The sequence below is a fragment of the Pezoporus flaviventris genome, unplaced genomic scaffold, assembly GCF_033815535.1.
Source record: "Pezoporus flaviventris isolate CSIRO_AGI_PZ_B2104156 unplaced genomic scaffold, CSIRO_AGI_Pfla_v1 ptg000076l, whole genome shotgun sequence".
NCBI classification, from domain to species: Eukaryota; Metazoa; Chordata; class Aves; order Psittaciformes; family Psittacidae; genus Pezoporus; species Pezoporus flaviventris.
This window is the reverse complement of record NW_026892624.1, coordinates 599,840-616,068: the sequence shown is the minus strand read 5'-3', so window position 1 is coordinate 616,068 and position 16,229 is coordinate 599,840. Positions and strand designations below refer to the sequence as shown.

The 16,229-nt window shown below is 36.0% G+C and overlaps 1 protein-coding gene across 3 annotated transcripts in view; it reads left to right on the top strand.

Annotated features, from left to right (window-relative positions):
• The window catches only part of KDM4C (lysine demethylase 4C), a 267,977-nt gene that overhangs the window by 46,935 nt on the left and 204,813 nt on the right, over positions 1 to 16,229 (top strand). For 2 of the 3 annotated variants that reach the window (XR_009746883.1, XM_061473111.1), the window contains 2 exons: positions 4,695 to 4,744; positions 15,072 to 15,175. Coding sequence is in view for 2 of the 3 variants with exons in the window: in XM_061473111.1 (XP_061329095.1) it covers positions 4,695 to 4,744; positions 15,072 to 15,175 (154 nt within the window). In the remaining variant the exon portion in view is untranslated. Of the gene's footprint in view, positions 1 to 4,694; positions 4,745 to 13,599; positions 13,690 to 15,071; positions 15,176 to 16,229 lie in introns of those variants that run through there. The other variant, XM_061473110.1, reaches the window with a different exon arrangement.

Below are 16,229 nucleotides of genomic sequence, written 5' to 3'. Positions count from 1 at the left end.
CAGGCCATCAGGGCAGAGATGCAACGTAGAGATGGGTCTGTGATCGAGGGGTGGACTTAATAATGGATGCTATTGCCCAGGTTATTCATGAGTGTGAAACATGCTGCAGTTAAACAAGTCAAGCGGTTAAAGCCTCTTTGGTATGGAGGACGATGGTTGAAGTATAAATATGGGGAGGCCTGGCAGACTGACTATATCACACTGCCACCAACCTGCCAAGGCAAGCGCCATGTGCTTACCATGGTGGAAGCAACCACAGTGTGGCTGGAAACATACACTGTGCCCCATGCCACTGCCCGGAACACTGTTCTGGGCCTTGAGAAACAGATTTTATGGTGACACGGCACCCCAGAGAGAACTGAGTGAGACAATGGGACTCATGTCTGGAATAACCTGATAGATATTTGGGCCAAAGAGCATGGCATTGAGTGGGTATATCAGATCCCCTACCGTGCACCAGCCTCTGGGAAAATTGAATGGTACAATGGGCTGTTAAAAACTGCACTGAGAGCAATGGGTGGTGGGACTTTCAAACATTGGGATACACACTTACCAAAGGCCACCTGGTTGGTCAACACCAGAGGATCTGCCAACAGGGCTAGCCCAGCCCAGTCAGAACTTTTACATATTGTAGAGGGGAACAAAGTTCCCGTGGTGCATATGAAGAATTTGCTGGGGAAGACAGTCTGGGTTATTCCTGCTTCAGGTAAAGGCAAACCCACTCGTGGGATTGCTTTTTCTCAGGGATCCGGATATACTTGGTGGGTAAAGTGGGAAGATGAGGAACTCCTATGTATACCTCAAGGGGATTTGATTTTCGGGGAAAACAGCCAATGTACTTAATTGTATGCTGTTGCCTGCTGTATAATACTTTTATAGCCCCTCAACTAGATGTCTCCAGGTCACCAGCGACTGGCCCTGACTTCCCTCCAACCATCATCCCAACACAGAATGAACTTTGATAGAACTGGATGAGCTCCACAATAAAGGAACGATCAGCAGCAGCAGGCAACAGTCCAATACAGTGCACAGCCTCTCCTGCTCCGAAAGACTGTTACAAGAGATGGAGTCTGACATTACAGACCAAATGGACTCAGCAGCATTATAGGGATTGGTCCATGCACTAAGAAATGATCTCTGTGTCTGTGTGTGTATGTGGATCTATATATGTAAGAGCGATGGTATATTGAAAATGTGGGATCTGAGCATGACTTGCATGGTATGGAATAAGGGGTGGATAATGTCCTGGGTTCAGCATTAACAGTCATTTTTTCTCCTTCTTGGTAGCTGGTGCAGCTTGGTAGCTTGGTAGCTATGTTTTGACTTTCGGCCTGGGAACAGAGCTAATAACACCAGTGTTTTTAGTTGCTGCTCAAATGTTTAGACTGGCCATAGGACTTTGTGAGTCTCATGCTCTGCCAGGGAGGAGGGGAAGCTGGAAGGAAGCAGAGACAGGACACCTGATCCAAACTGACCAAAGAGGTATTCCATACCACCGCATGTCATGCCGGGGGAGGTAACTGGGAGTTACTCGGAAAGGCACTCTCCTCGGTCGAGCTTGTTTCGGCGGGTGTTATTGTATTCTCTTCCCTTGTTATTTCCCTTATCATTATTATTATTGGTGGCAGCAGTAGTGATTTGCATTATATCTTATTTACTGGACTGTTCTTATCTCAACATGTGGGAGTTACATTCTTTTGATTCTCCTCCCCATCCCTCTGGGAGCGGGGCGTGGGCGTGGGGGAAGCAAAGAAAGGGGGGGTTAATAGAAACTGTGTGGCTGACTGGGTTTAAACCACGACAACACCTATTTTACTTCTTGTTCTGGTAGTGTTATAACTGTGTATTTTTTTGTGTTCTTTTAATACAGTTTACCATGCAAGCTTGATGACTTTAATTTTACATTCATCCATACCTTTAAATTTATTTTAATTTTATTAAAATTAGTGTTTTAAGTTTATTTATAATTGTAAGTGCTTTGCAGGTCAAAAAAACCCTCATCTGTTTAACTTCATGAGTTTTTCTTTTTCCCTTCTCTTTTTTCATCCTGGACGTTAGAGGAAGTCAGAGCAGATGAGCTGTGAAAGTCAGAGTGTGACTGACAGTTCATAGAATTTTGTGCTGACTCATAAAGCCTTGTATTGACTCGTGGGAAATCTTTTTTATTAGTTAACCTGATACTTTTTTTTTTTTTTTTAATAGTGCAGGTTTTATTTTCTGTTATTGTAAACTAGGAACTTGTCATCACATACTCATCATTCTAGGATGCTGATACGACCTGCATTTTTCATCTTGGGAATGATGCTAAGTGGTCCTTGGAAAAAAATAGCCAATTCTGAAATCTTCATATTTGTATATCAATTATTGTAATTTAGCTCCACTGCTTTTCTTGCTGTGAAAGTAAAATTTATTTCTATGGAAACATGCAGGCTAAACTAGGAGACTCATTCTAATGGGATATCCTTGGTTGTTTTACAATGACAGCTGTGCAATTCACAGAGCGTGTTGCAGCTATTTGATTTTTGGCATTCTTTGCAGTCAATGAAGACAAATTGTACTTTTCCCTTTTTCTAACATAGTTTTCCTGAGTGGGGAGTTTGATTTGATTTCCCTCTTGAATGTGTCATTAAACCAGGATGTTCATATCGGAACAAACTTGGTGATAGAAGCTTTTTTTCCAGGATTAGAATGCATGCTGATGGTTGAAGAATACTTAATTTTTGTAGTTTGTATAGGTCTTGGTGAAAACTTTTTAAATTCTGAAGCAATTCTGCTTGAAACTGCATTAGGAAGAATGTTGGCTAAGGTTTTCTGGTTATTTAAAAAAAAAAAATAAACACTGCTTATGCTAAGTGGATATTAGTCATGGCCAGCATGAAGTCATGTTTCTCTATTTAATTAAAGGCAGAATAGAGAGAATCAGAAGTACACATCGGATCTGTGCTGTGGATTAAAGAGAAATGAAAGGCTTACTTCAGAGACAGATAAAAATAGGATCACTGTTTATTTTTACCAACAACATCAGATAATGTAGGATGCTTTTAAAGATTATATATTAAATTTTGTTTCAGAAAGCACAACTCTAATATTTAATGTTATACTGCACTTAATTTTTCTAAATAAATATTCTTACATCAGTATCTTAAAAACAAGGCAGTTCTTCAATTTGAAGTTAGAAAATTCAATGCTGAATTATCAAAGTTTGGATTGAATTAATATATTCCATTAAAACTGGCAACAATTTTCAGTGTATTGTTAGTCTGTCAATTGACATTCACAATAATGTGAAAACATTTTAACTACATACAATTGTATTTGTTTAATTTTACTAACATTATAGTTTAGGTTGTTCTACTGTGAAGTTATTGTTGAAATTCTGATTTGTTTGTGACATGTTTTCTGGCTACTTGGCTATTTTTCTTGTTAAAGCCCAAATGAACATTTCAGAGAGTGGAGCAAAGAACCGTGTGAGATCTTCTTCCCAGATCTTTCAGGGATTTCACTGTGAAAAAAGTGCAGATATTTGTTGCATTATTTTTGAAAGACTTTCAGCTCAGGGCTGAAGGTGTTTTGTTTCAATTCTGTCTTTGTAAGAAGGTTTGTCTACTTCTAACATGAAAATTCTCATTTTTTTTTTAATTTTACTTTTTCCTGATCTTTCAGAAGTTAGAGCTGATCCATTTGATGATGTGGCACTGCTTTGTTTTTTTATTATTATATCCTGAAGAAGATACTGTGATGTTGTAATTGCTTAAATAATATGTTATTATAAATTGAGAAACAACTGCAGATCAGTAGTAGGTACCTGTTCTATGAAAACCTGTCTCAGCAAAGAACCTAAAATAATGATCTGTGATATCATGCTTAACTTCTAGGCTGCTCATCCTAGGAAGTATTTCAGAGCCCTGAATTAAGCTCTGAGGTTCTACATACTATAGATGAGAAACTAGATTCTTCGTAATGGAGTTGCAGTAAGCATTTTGAATGGGCAGCTGTCAAATCTAGACATCCAGTGAAGACAATGATGAGAAGTACCAACTTGCATTGAATGACTTATGGCTTAGTAATTTAGATTAGCTAAATAAATAGTTATAGCCCATTAAATCCTGGCCTGCCCTATCTTTCCGAGAGACTTACTGGGAGCTCAGTTGACCAGTTTTGCATTTCTGTAATATTGATAAGTAAAGAAAGTGTATTTCTTAATGTTTTTTTAACTCTAGTTATAATGATTTCATGAAGACAACCCTTTTATTCCACAGTGGTAGCTATAGGAAAACAAAGGTGTTTTTAATGCTTGTATTTTTCTGTTGAACTTTTGTGTCTTGTAAAGCACAGTAAAATTCAAAGAGATTAAACATGTATAAATCAGACTTATTTTGTGTGTTTTGTTTAATTTGAAAAAAGAAAGTATATGTTTATATTTTAAGTGGAGTAGTGTAATCTTATCAGATATTGTCAATATACGTTATTTTAAATCGTGGAAATATGCTTCTTTAACTACATAGTGTAATGTTTAAATTTTTTTTTTCTAAAAAAATCCTCTTCCTCAGAAATTGGTATATTTTTTGTGTGTCATTTTTCAGTCTTTAATGTCTTTGGCTTCTGTATTTTTAGATAGTTACTATACATGAATTGAGGCTTTTGTAGTAATTGTGTCTTTAAGCATTTAATCCTTTTCTTTATATGAATTTTAGGTATGCTGTTCCTCCAGAGCATGGGAAGCGGCTTGAAAGACTAGCTCAAGGTAATATTTTCAATATCTCTGTATGTAAGATGTTTGAAGGACAAAATTCCAGTAAAGCACTGTCCTTGACTTGCCTGCTGTGTTTTGTTACTTAATGTTATGTGACTTTTGTCTGTCTGTGATATGATTCCAAACACAAACACTTTCTAGTACTCTCAGGAATTCTTAAGAAACAAATTAATCTTTTTTTTCCTCTTAGAACTTTATTTTGTACTGTCATTTTTAGTTTGATGAAGCTTGGGAAAATGAGGCTTAGTGTTTTCTTCTTCATTAGATTCTTATTGCTAGCATCATCGTCTCCTTGTGGCCTTGTTTTTTCTTGTCATACCTTCTTTTCTTCAGTAACTTTTGAATCTTCAGTTCTTAGCCAGATTTGATACAAAGGTAGAAATGTTGAAGACAGCTGAGTCTCTAAACGTTTCTTGAAAGCTAATGGCTGGGTAGAGGGTGGAAACCTGGTTAGTACCTCTGGGAAGGGGGAAGGACAGAAAATGTACCAGTGCTAAATCTGATTTGGTAGTAGCATGCTGGCCAGTGAGCAGGCATCAAAATCTGCTTTAGCCAAAGCATGTGGTGGCTCTTGCCCTCCAGAGGTTTAAGGAATATCTACAGAGAAGGACCAGAGGATATTTTTGAAAGGTTGAGATCTAGAGGATAAAAATCACTAGTCTATAGAAGAAGAATTCTCACATGGTAATTAGTTTTATTTTCAATAACACTTGCTAGATGAAGAGTGCAGTTTATGAACATAGGAATAAATAAGCATGTTTCTGGGCCTGGCAGCCCATGTTTTACAGCCTGACATGAACCATATTATATAAAGAATGCTACTGAAAATTGATAGTTAGATATCCTAATGATCAAATTGTGATTTTTTTTTTTCTACATTTCTTTTTATATCTATGTTCTCTGCATAGAGTTGCATGACTTTTTCTCAGCTATTTTAAAACTATTGCTGAGAACAGTAAGATGGCATGTGTCTCTGAGATGTGAAAGTAAAGACCTGTGGATTTGCAGTCTTAAAAGCACGTCTCGGACAGATTTCAAACTGGATGATTACACTTACTATTCCTAATTTTTCCCATCGTTTCGTTTGGGAACGTTGTCACTAATTTTTGTTTTGCTTTCCAGATGATTTTTCCAACTTGTGAAGTATAGAACTCTTCATATACCTACCTTGAAGCTTTTGGCTTTCACTGATTGATAATGTAGTAGACTGGGCAAGTGACGCTGACTTATGAGAAGATAATTCAATAATTATTTTTAAGATTTACAGAAAATGAGCAAAGTGTAAAAGGAATAGAAAATTGGAAAAGGTTCAGACAGGGACTCCAGGGCAGCTGAAAAATTTGCCTTTTAGTAATCGTTAGTTAGTTCTAACTTTTAAGTCTGAAAGAACGTCAGATAAAAGGAAGAGGATATGATAAAGACCTGGGATGACTGGCATGGAAAAGTTGATTAAATACTTGTTATTCACTCTGTTGTTATTTTCTGATACAGCTAGAAACTCTATGAATGAAGAGTCTTATTTGGGTCAACACAAACAGAGTACGATGGTTTCTCTTACAGTATGAATTCAATAGTGGGTTTTAAAATTTTGCATATATTAAGGGGGAGATGGGTTAACTGGCAAAGAAATCTTTTAGAGGAGCATAGGAACTGCATCTAGCTTTGGAAGTCTTGGAGCACCAGTTCGTTGGTACTAGATTACTCTGAGGAAGCAAAGATCAATTACATGCTGTATTTGAACACTTCTCTGTATGTCCACTTTTGACATTTTCTGAAAACAGGGTCTTTGGATGGATAGACTTTTTATTTCATGTGGTTGCTCTGTCATTTATTATGGGTTTCATATTGATTTATTATAGCTATGCAGTATTTCAAAACGAGGTTAAAAATGTTCTGTAATGAGTGTATCAAAACTTTTTTTTGTGAGAGGGAAGGAAGAGAATGGGCAGTTTCAGCAGCTCTTGTTTACTCATTTCTGTAAATTAAGTGGCTTTGAGACATAGCAGTGTTTGCTGCAGGCTAAAAAATACCTGCAGATTTTTCTTTGCATAACCAAATTGTTACAGATATTAGAGTAACCTGTACAAATTCAGGAAGTGGGTAACTTTTGGAGATACATGCTTTGCTACATGGGAGCTTTTGAAGACACTTGATGTGAATTTATATAGTTTAAGACAGTCATGTTAGAAAACTATGGCGTGAAGGTGCTCAGGCCTCTTAGCACTTGTAATGGTGTCCTAATACAGTAACAGGAATAGGGCATCAAGCATGGGGAGAAGTGGAAATCTCCAAAATCACTGTTTCTCAGAAGTCAGTAGGTTATACTGGGAGGACAGTGTCTTAACGTCGAAATGCCAGAGTCAGAATTGGACAGTAGACAAAATGGGGCTTATGACATCAGTCTCACCCATCGGAAGAGTTCTTATGGCCAGAAATGCTGTAAGAAGGTAGGAGAGAAAGAGATCTGGCTTCAGATACACTGGCATACACGTGTGTCATTTTCCTTGATCCTTACTGATTATTGTATTTGAAGAAGCTGGCCTCTCATGTCACTCTGCCTTGGTCTGTACACATCTGCATGGAAGTGAGTTGTCTGCTACTGCTATTAATTATATGTTAGTAGAAGTTATAAAGATCTAATTGATCCATTCTGTTCAATTAATGAAACTTTATTTCTGGGGAAAAACTAAATGCTCATACAGAGATATTTATTGTAACAGCAATATAAGATAGGTGAGTTAGTTTCACAGACAACCCTCACTGACATTTCCTAAGATTTTAGTATTTGACTTTAATCTCTTTTGTGATGTTTTTCTGTGAGTAATTTCTTTTTATATTTTTGGTTCACCTGATAGCTTAGAATGGAGTGTGGAAGATGATGCTGTAGTTCTTAAAAATGAAGATGATAGACTTAATTTGACTTAAAACTTTTTCTTTTTCTTTTTTTTTTTTTATGGGAAACTACCATTTCTGAGTATTTCCATGCTCTGGATGTTAAGTCCTCTGTGATCTTCTACTTTGCAACTGTTGCCTGTTAAAATACAGTCTGAGCATTATAGTAAATTATCTTAAAAAGTTGAAAAAGTAAAGTAAGCTGCATTACTGCAAGTCACTTAATAGTGAACATTAATACAGCATAGTATAAATGAGGCCATCATACTTAATTACATTTGTTTTGAAGATATTTTTAATCATATTTTTGCATGAGGACGACATCTGAAGAAAAAGGAGTTTATTTCGAGAAGGTTAGTTCTGATGCGCAGGTTCCTACTGAATTAATTGAATGCTCCTGTATAATTAAGATAATAAAATAAATGCATTAGATGGGACAGGTTGTCTAAGTCAAGGCAGCAGTTGATACATAAAATTAAAGGAAAGCCGGAATATTTTCCATTATCTTGTCTGCACATCACAATTACCACACATGCCTTTTGTGCATGAATGCTTTTATTTTGCTTTTCATTGAAATCTTGATTGACTGTGGCACCTACAAATACTTAAACTGAAAGACATTAGACTTGCATCTAATAAAGACAACAGTTTGATTTTGCCCTTCAGCTACTTTCTCATTTATGTAGATTTTTTCAATTTTATGTAGACATAAATGTAATAAAATCTCAAGTGAGCTGTTAACTGCATTTTTTATACTTGTTATGTAAATCTGAAATATCATGGTGTTCTTAAGGATTTTTTTTTCTTTCACAAATGGGTTGGAAAATAAAGAGAATTGAAGCAGAGTGGCAAATTGCAAATGACAGTTTGAAGGATTTTCAAGATCCTTTAATAGATCATTTAATTGCGGAAACTGTTTTAGGGAGAAGACATCTATCAGTGGTGTTCAATTACGTTAAAGGAGAAACTAAAGATTAATACATTGTAAGTATGTAGGGGTGTTATAAAAAGGCTTGTGTGGCTTATATTGTTAATTAATTCTATGCAGAAGTCATTACCTGCAATATATGAAAACATGGGTAGTTGTTGAAATTTGACATAAAACTTGCATAACTTCTAAGGGTTTCAAATTTGAAAACTTGAATAGCTTTTTCTCAATTGATAGTTACTAGTAAAGTTAGAAAAGTCTTGTCTAAGCGATATTAAACTTAAGGCTTTAACGTATTCATCTGGGCATAACAACACTCATATTTCACAGCACTTATGCTTTTGTGGCTTCTTTACTCTTTTATTTGGACTCTTTTTTTGCTCTGCTTTGTATAGCATACAAATTGCCATTACTTCTTTGTGAGGATTGTTCTCTTGCAGACTCATCCTCCTAATTTTTTTTATAACAAAGTTGTATCAAATCAGTTCAAATGACTGCAGAATAATTTAAATGAATTATATGAAGTTTGTATTCATACCTACCAAAAGAAAATCACTAGAAAACTCAGTTCTCCTTTCATCTCTGTGTATGTGCCAAGAGTACTGATCATTGAGTTATGATTAATATTTTGTATGTTCTAAGTCGTTTAAATCAAGATCTGTATGAATTTATGTTACTTTGAACTTTATTACTTTATCTGGGACTATTTTTAATTACGTTAAAGTTAAGTTAAATTAAATTTAAATTTAGGGTACTTTCTTATGTTCTTAGTTTTATATCTGTAGTTTCATGTTTTAATATTTTCAGTAGACATTAATAAAATAGAAATACAGCAACTTTACTGTAGAATTTCAGGTGAAGACCGGAGTATGGAAGTATAGAAAAATGTAGGAAATCTAGCCTCATTAATTGGCAGGTCAGAGTTTGATTTTAAAGTTTCCTAAGAATATGATTTTATGTGTGTGTGTGTTCTTAAATAATGACTTTATTATTGGCCAGATTGTGATATTGTTGATCATAGAACGTAATATATAGCTAATTCTCCTTTTCAGGTCCATGCAGTTGTGGAATTAGTCTTTCAGTAATAATACTGTAATTTGTCAATGTGTGATTGTTGCTTAAACGGTTGTTACCGTTGTCCTGAGTTCAGCTGTATCAGTCATTTTTTTTTTCTCAGTGGCTGGTGCAGCGCTGTGTTTTTTTACTTTCAGCCTGGGAACAGCGCTGATAACACCGATGTTTTTAGCTGTTGCTCAAATGTTTAGTCTGACCAAGGACTTTGTGAGTCTCATGCTCTGCCAGGGAGAAGGGGAAGCAGGAAGGAAGCAGAGACAGGACACCTGGTCCAGACTAACCAAAGAGGTATTCCATACCACAGCACGTCATGCCTGGGATGTAACTGGGAGTTACCTGGAAGGGCTAGCTCACTGTGGGGTGGGGCAAGGTATCGGTCTGCAGGTGTTGAGGTGTTGTATTCTCTTCCCTTGTTATTTCCCTTATCATTATTATTATTAGTGGCAGCAGCAGTGGTTTGTGTTATACCTTAGTTACTGGACTGTTCTTATCTCAACCTGTGGGAGTTACATTCCTTCAATTCTTCTTCCCATCCTTCTGGTAGCGAGGGGGAAGAAAGAGCAGGGGGGAGTAGACTGCGTGGTTCTGATTTACAGCCTGGGCTTAAACTGTTGTCACGGTCAGGTAGCTTAGAACCATGCAGCCACTTGCTCACTACCCCCCTTCTTCCTCCCTCAGCTCCGGGTGGGATGGAGAGTAGATTTGAAAAAATGTGACTCCCATGGGTTGAGATAAGAACAGTCCAGTAGCTAAGGTATAACACAAAACCACTGCTACTACCACCAATAATGATGATAAGGGAAATAACAAGGGGAGAGAAAATTGCTCACCATCTGCTGACTGATACTCAGCAAGGCCTGAGCAGTGATGTGGGCCTTCCTGGTAACTGCTCCCAGTTTATATACTGGGCATGATGTGCTGTGGTATGGAATACCTCTTTGGCTAGTTTGGGTAGGGTGTCCTATCTCTGCTTCCTCCTGGCTTCTTCTCTTCCCGGGCAGAGCATGAGACTGAAAAGTCCTTGTTCAGAGTAAACATGACTTAGCAACAACTAAAAACATTAGTGTTATCAGCTCTGTTCCCAGGCTGAAAGTCAAAACCACAGCACTGCACCAGCTACTAAGAAGGAGAAAAATGACTGCTACTGATGAACCCAGGACAACAGTTTAATTGGAAACAGTATGGACACATTCTTGGTACTGTAAATAAGCTCTCCAGATATCTTGAAGAAGGTAATCAACCAGGAAATAGAACCCAATCCACTTCAGTTTGTGTAAATGATAGCTGTGATTTCATGTGGTCATCTGATCTGAGCTGTGTATGGTATGTAGGAGTAATACTGACTCTTCCTCAATAATACATGGAATTGAACTAACTTTAAAATGTTCTTTGTCCCTGAACCATTTAATGTGCACTTTAAAGAGACTCTGTGCAGCAATATCCTGTTTGTGTGACTCCTGTCTTCCTCAGACACCGTAAGGAATCTGCTTCATGCTCACTGTTCTCAGCTTTCCCCAATGATGAGAAGGATTTAACTGTATCTAGAGTATGGATCAAAAAAACAGAGATTGTGTATAAGTGTCACTGTCTGCTGAGGTGGAATAGCATTGACAAAGGTTTGTCTTCACCAGCCCAGTGGTAAGACTGTAAATCAAGTAGTTTTATTTTGTTACTACAAATAGCATTGGTTACTTTGTGTAAGATCATTTGATTTTGGGCTGTGTTAGCTGTCAGACTATGTATCTGGCCGACAGCTAACGTAGGGTCTTCTGAGAGCATATTTTTGATTGTTAATACATTCTGTTGTCTGTTTTCATGGATTCTTTGTTATTGCTGCATATGTTAACTAGATAAGATTTTACAAAAAGTCTGAGTGGCACTTTCAATTTGGTGGATAAATGCACTCTGCCTGTAGTTTATGTGCTCATACCCAAACATTTAGCCACCGTGTGCTGAATCACATCTTTGCCTTGTAGAGCAGAATTAGTACAGTCTAAATCTTGAGAATGCCAGTGTTTCTTTAAATAGTGATTAGAGAATTTTCAGCTGGATCATTTTTTTCTCATGGACTTAAATCAGCGAGTAACCTAACTGTGTTTTGCTGTGGTTTTTGATCATTGCTCATTGGTTCCTATGATGTAATTGTTTTGAATTGGTGTTTTGTGTAATTGGGTCCAAGAAGATACAGGTAGGGTACAGGTGACAAACCTCTTTTGCACTTCTTCTCAACACTTAATGTTTAGCCACATCTCAAGAAGCCATCTGAGAAACTAGAATTGCATACAGATTCCTACAAAATACCTGCTTTTGTAGAACTGATTCAGAATTAGTGTTAATGGATTAAATTAAGATTCCGTGTGTCTCATGGGAGCATGAATATACTACAGAACTTGAATGGTACTTGCATTTTACATAGATTTTTTTTTTTTTTTTTAATTTTTGGATGTGGGATTTCACTAAATATCCAGAATTAAGCGGTAATCCTGTAAATTGGTAAATTTAACAATAGCTTGCCATTTGAGAATGGTTCTGGTGTGTTGCAGGCGTATCTTGAATTGGCTTGCATTTAATGTGTTTATAAGGATCGTGTGATGTTTCTAATGCAACATCCTCTTTTCGGTGTGCTACTAGGTGTTTTTTATGCCTGCTAACAAATTCTCCCACTGGGATGGGAGAGGAGCGTGTTTGACCTTAGCTTTAGCCTGGGCAGAGCAAAAGACCTTCTGATAAAAAGTCTTGTAATGAGGAAATACTACCTTCCTTTCTTGTCTTGTTCATTGAAGGGAAGTGTTTTAAAAAAAAAAAGAGTTGAATGAGATGGGAAACTTTGAGTGTGTATAAGCGTAGACCTTGACAGTCAAAAGATAGCTTATAGTGGTACAGAATGTGTGGGCTGCACTTTGATTTCACTCTAAGGGCTCTGTAACCACAGCAGATGTTCTGTAAATTTCTCTTAATGGATTTTGAACAGGTTATGGTCTGCTGTTCTGTGTGCTTTGCAGCTATCTTAGAATTCAACAACAAACATGCCTTCTGGTTAGAGTTGTCAAAACTATTCCTGTTCTCCTGGAGCTGGAATGATATAACAAGTTTTGGATATTTGCCCATCGTTTGCTTTTTATTGTCATGTATTGAGCCAATTAAGCATATTGAAGTAGTAGAATTAGGTACAAAATTTGTTTTCTCAGGGAAAACAACTCGGTCAAACTTCCCCTGCCTTTAGAAATCAAGGTTTCTACTATTTTTTGTACCAGTAATTTCCTTAATCTCAATTATAATTTTAACTTTTTTCATCGTATGTTCCGGTATATTTCTGTTATTATGCTGCTTAGGACTGAGATTTCTTGAAGCTCATGTGCTATAGATTCTAAGTTGTGATTATCATTATATTATAGGCATTAATTGTGCCAGAATATTTGAAATTTATTTGCTGGAGCCCACCAATTCTGCTGTAGTTTCTTTTATTTGTCTTCTAGTTAGTGAAGCCAAACACGTATGATAAACTGTACCTACCAACTGTTACGTTTTGAAACTTAGGACGTCATTTGCAGTTCCAAAACAGAGTAAAGAATTCTGTGGGGAGAAAAAAGAATGATAAATCTGGATAGAATTTGATCTGCATCTTTGCAGACATCCTAGTACATTGATCAGCATGACTGTAGATTGCACCTTTGCTTCTGAAGTACTGCTTGATGTTATCTGAGAAACCAGAGAAAAATTATTCTCACAGAACTGGGGAGTGTGTTAAAAAATAATGTACAAAGAATATAACAATTATAACATAATCACGTTAACTGTCATCACGTAAATAGACTCGAGAGAAGAAATTAATTCTGACATTACAGAGAAGGATATACATTATGGCGTATTGTTGTTCATATTTTAGTTCCCAATTCATTTAAAATATTTAGGGTGGGTTTTTTTTGTTGTGTTTTTTTTTTTTTTTAAATAGAGTAGCAAGCTTGTTGCCTCAAGAATGGAAGTGCATTTGTCAATGACAAAGTAACATTTATGTGAGAGGGATACAGCAACTTGTTCAAACACAGTGAGGAGATGGTGGAAAGCTCCTCCTTTATTAGTTAAATGTCTTGTGGCTAATTTTGTATCCACTAAACAAAGTTTTTTATATCATTTGTCTAGTCATTTTTGTTTGTCCCATATTTTTCTTGGGTGATCTTTTGTTGCTGATTTCATACAATTCCCAGGTGTTTACAGCAAAACAGTTACTATTCAGTTTGGGTAAGAATTGAATGGTGTTTGTGGTTAATATATTTATTGTGAACAAACACATACACCTTCAGTAATTCTAGGTAATTCATACAATCTTTAAATCTGGATCTCTATCAAAGATCTTTTGTGTTCTTCAGGCATAAAATATAATGCATAAATGAATCAAAAGTCTATTTCCCTGAATCGGTATTAATACTGTCATTAAAGAGAGTGTTACCTTCTTTCTGGAATCAAATTAGAAAGGAGGTCAGGAAGGAATAAACTAGTCATGTTCTGAAGACTTTCCCCTCTCTCTCCTTCTCACCTTCTGCCTTTTATCTTATAGCATAGTGGTTTTGTACCATAATATAGTTAGGTTAAAGAGCTTAATATTTCCATTTTAGAAAGGGAAAGACTGGGTAACTTATTTGAATGGTAGCTGAGGTGCTGTTCGCATTCTGGTTAGAGGGTCAGATACCAGATTTTAATAACACTGAAGCCTTGTCTTAATGAGAGGGAAAAGTGAAAAATTAATCTCTGTATTTTCATCAACTGGATTATATAATTATGTAATGAACTAAGGAGGGTTTGTGGAGTAGTGCATGAATAATCATCAAAGTTTAAACATGGGAAGTCTTTGTTCATAGAAGTCAAAACAAGATAAAAAGAAGCAAAAAACCCCACCCTGTTTTTACTTCACCAGGTAAAAGTCGCCATACTTTCTAGCCTTTCCTAGATAGAAAACTGTGTTTGTTTATCGTATAGATGGTTTGTGAGTCCTAGGTAAATCTGGTCATTGTGGAATCCTTTTAAATTTATATGCTACAGTTAATTTTTGTGTGTGCAGGGGTTGCAGAATGAATGTTAATGTAAAAAACCCCGTACATCCCAACAATAAAATATTTCTGTCAAAGAAAAGTGTACTTAATTTACATGTCCAAATTTATTTAAAATTATTTTACTGCTTAATCAAAAACTGAGAAAAAACCCAAACCACTGTAATCTCTCCCCTTGAAAAGAAGTTGGAAATCTTAGGAGGAGCATTTGATTTCTATACAGATTTCTTAGAACCTAGCAACAACACAGTAAAATGTTCTATGAGTTTATAAAATATTCTAATGGGTTTAAATGGTAGTATGTATTGCCAAATATAACAGCATTTTCCTACCTGCTTTAATTAAAAGATACCCAATTTTGTTTGTCTTGCTGTACTAGGGTTCTTCCCAAGCAGCTCTCATGGATGTGATGCTTTTCTTCGCCACAAGATGACTCTGATTTCTCCATCAATATTGAAGATGTATGGAATTCCTTTTGACAAGGTACATTAGTGTTTATTTTTAAACTGTGCATTCATCCATTGAATTAGACTTGTGTTTACTATAAGGATTTTTTATAGTAAAGGTGATGCAAAATAATAACTTTTTTTTTTTAGGCATTGACTCCATGAAAAGACAAAAACAAATGCTTGTAGTATTAGGATTTTTATGTGTTTTAGCTTGGAATTTTCTAGCAGAAAACACTTGTAGCCATCATAATCTTTATGCTAGAAATTTTTGTTAAGATCTTATCCGTAATTTTTATTCCTGTTTTATTTCCATGCAAGCAGTTGACTGAAACACTTCTTAAGATAATGAATAAACAGAAATTTAATTTAATTTATTTTTTTATTTATTTTTTATGGTGTAACATTAGAAAAATAGTGATTATTTTGTGCTGTTAGATAGTGGCAGACTAGACAATTGATAACATTATATAAAGTGTGAAGAATAACTGGCTTTCTTTTTGTGGATGAATCTTATACATAGCTGTTTTCAAAAACATCTAAAGTTTTCAATTTCTTCTGCTTTCCTCTATTTTGTAGCTTACTGTTTTCCATGTAGAACTTTCTGTAGGTGCCAGCTAATAAGAATGGTTTTACTGCATTACTTTTTCTTTAAATATATTTACTCTATATCCTCAATGCTTTGCAAATTCTGGAGTTCTAAATTCAAGAGGTTTGTAAGTCTACCAGAATAGTATGGCTTGATTCGGAAGGTTCGCTTTCTGAACATCTTTTTATGTTATACTGAGGTTTTTTTAAAAGCCTTTTGACCAGTAAGGGTTTATGATTCTGGGTTTCCCACTGTGCAGGCTGTTTAAAGATGTTCAGAAGAACCAGGCAATATATACTTTTTTTCTCACTATTCCTGCTACAATACAGTCCTGTAAACTGTCACTGCTTTCTATAATTTCTTGTGGCCTCAGCACACTTGCCACAGACCTTGTTTATTTTTGTGGTTACTGTTTTAATGTATGTGGTGTTTGTTTGTTGATTCCATGTGGATCTGTGTATACAGACTTAGTGGATCATGCTTAGAATATAGCATAATGTGG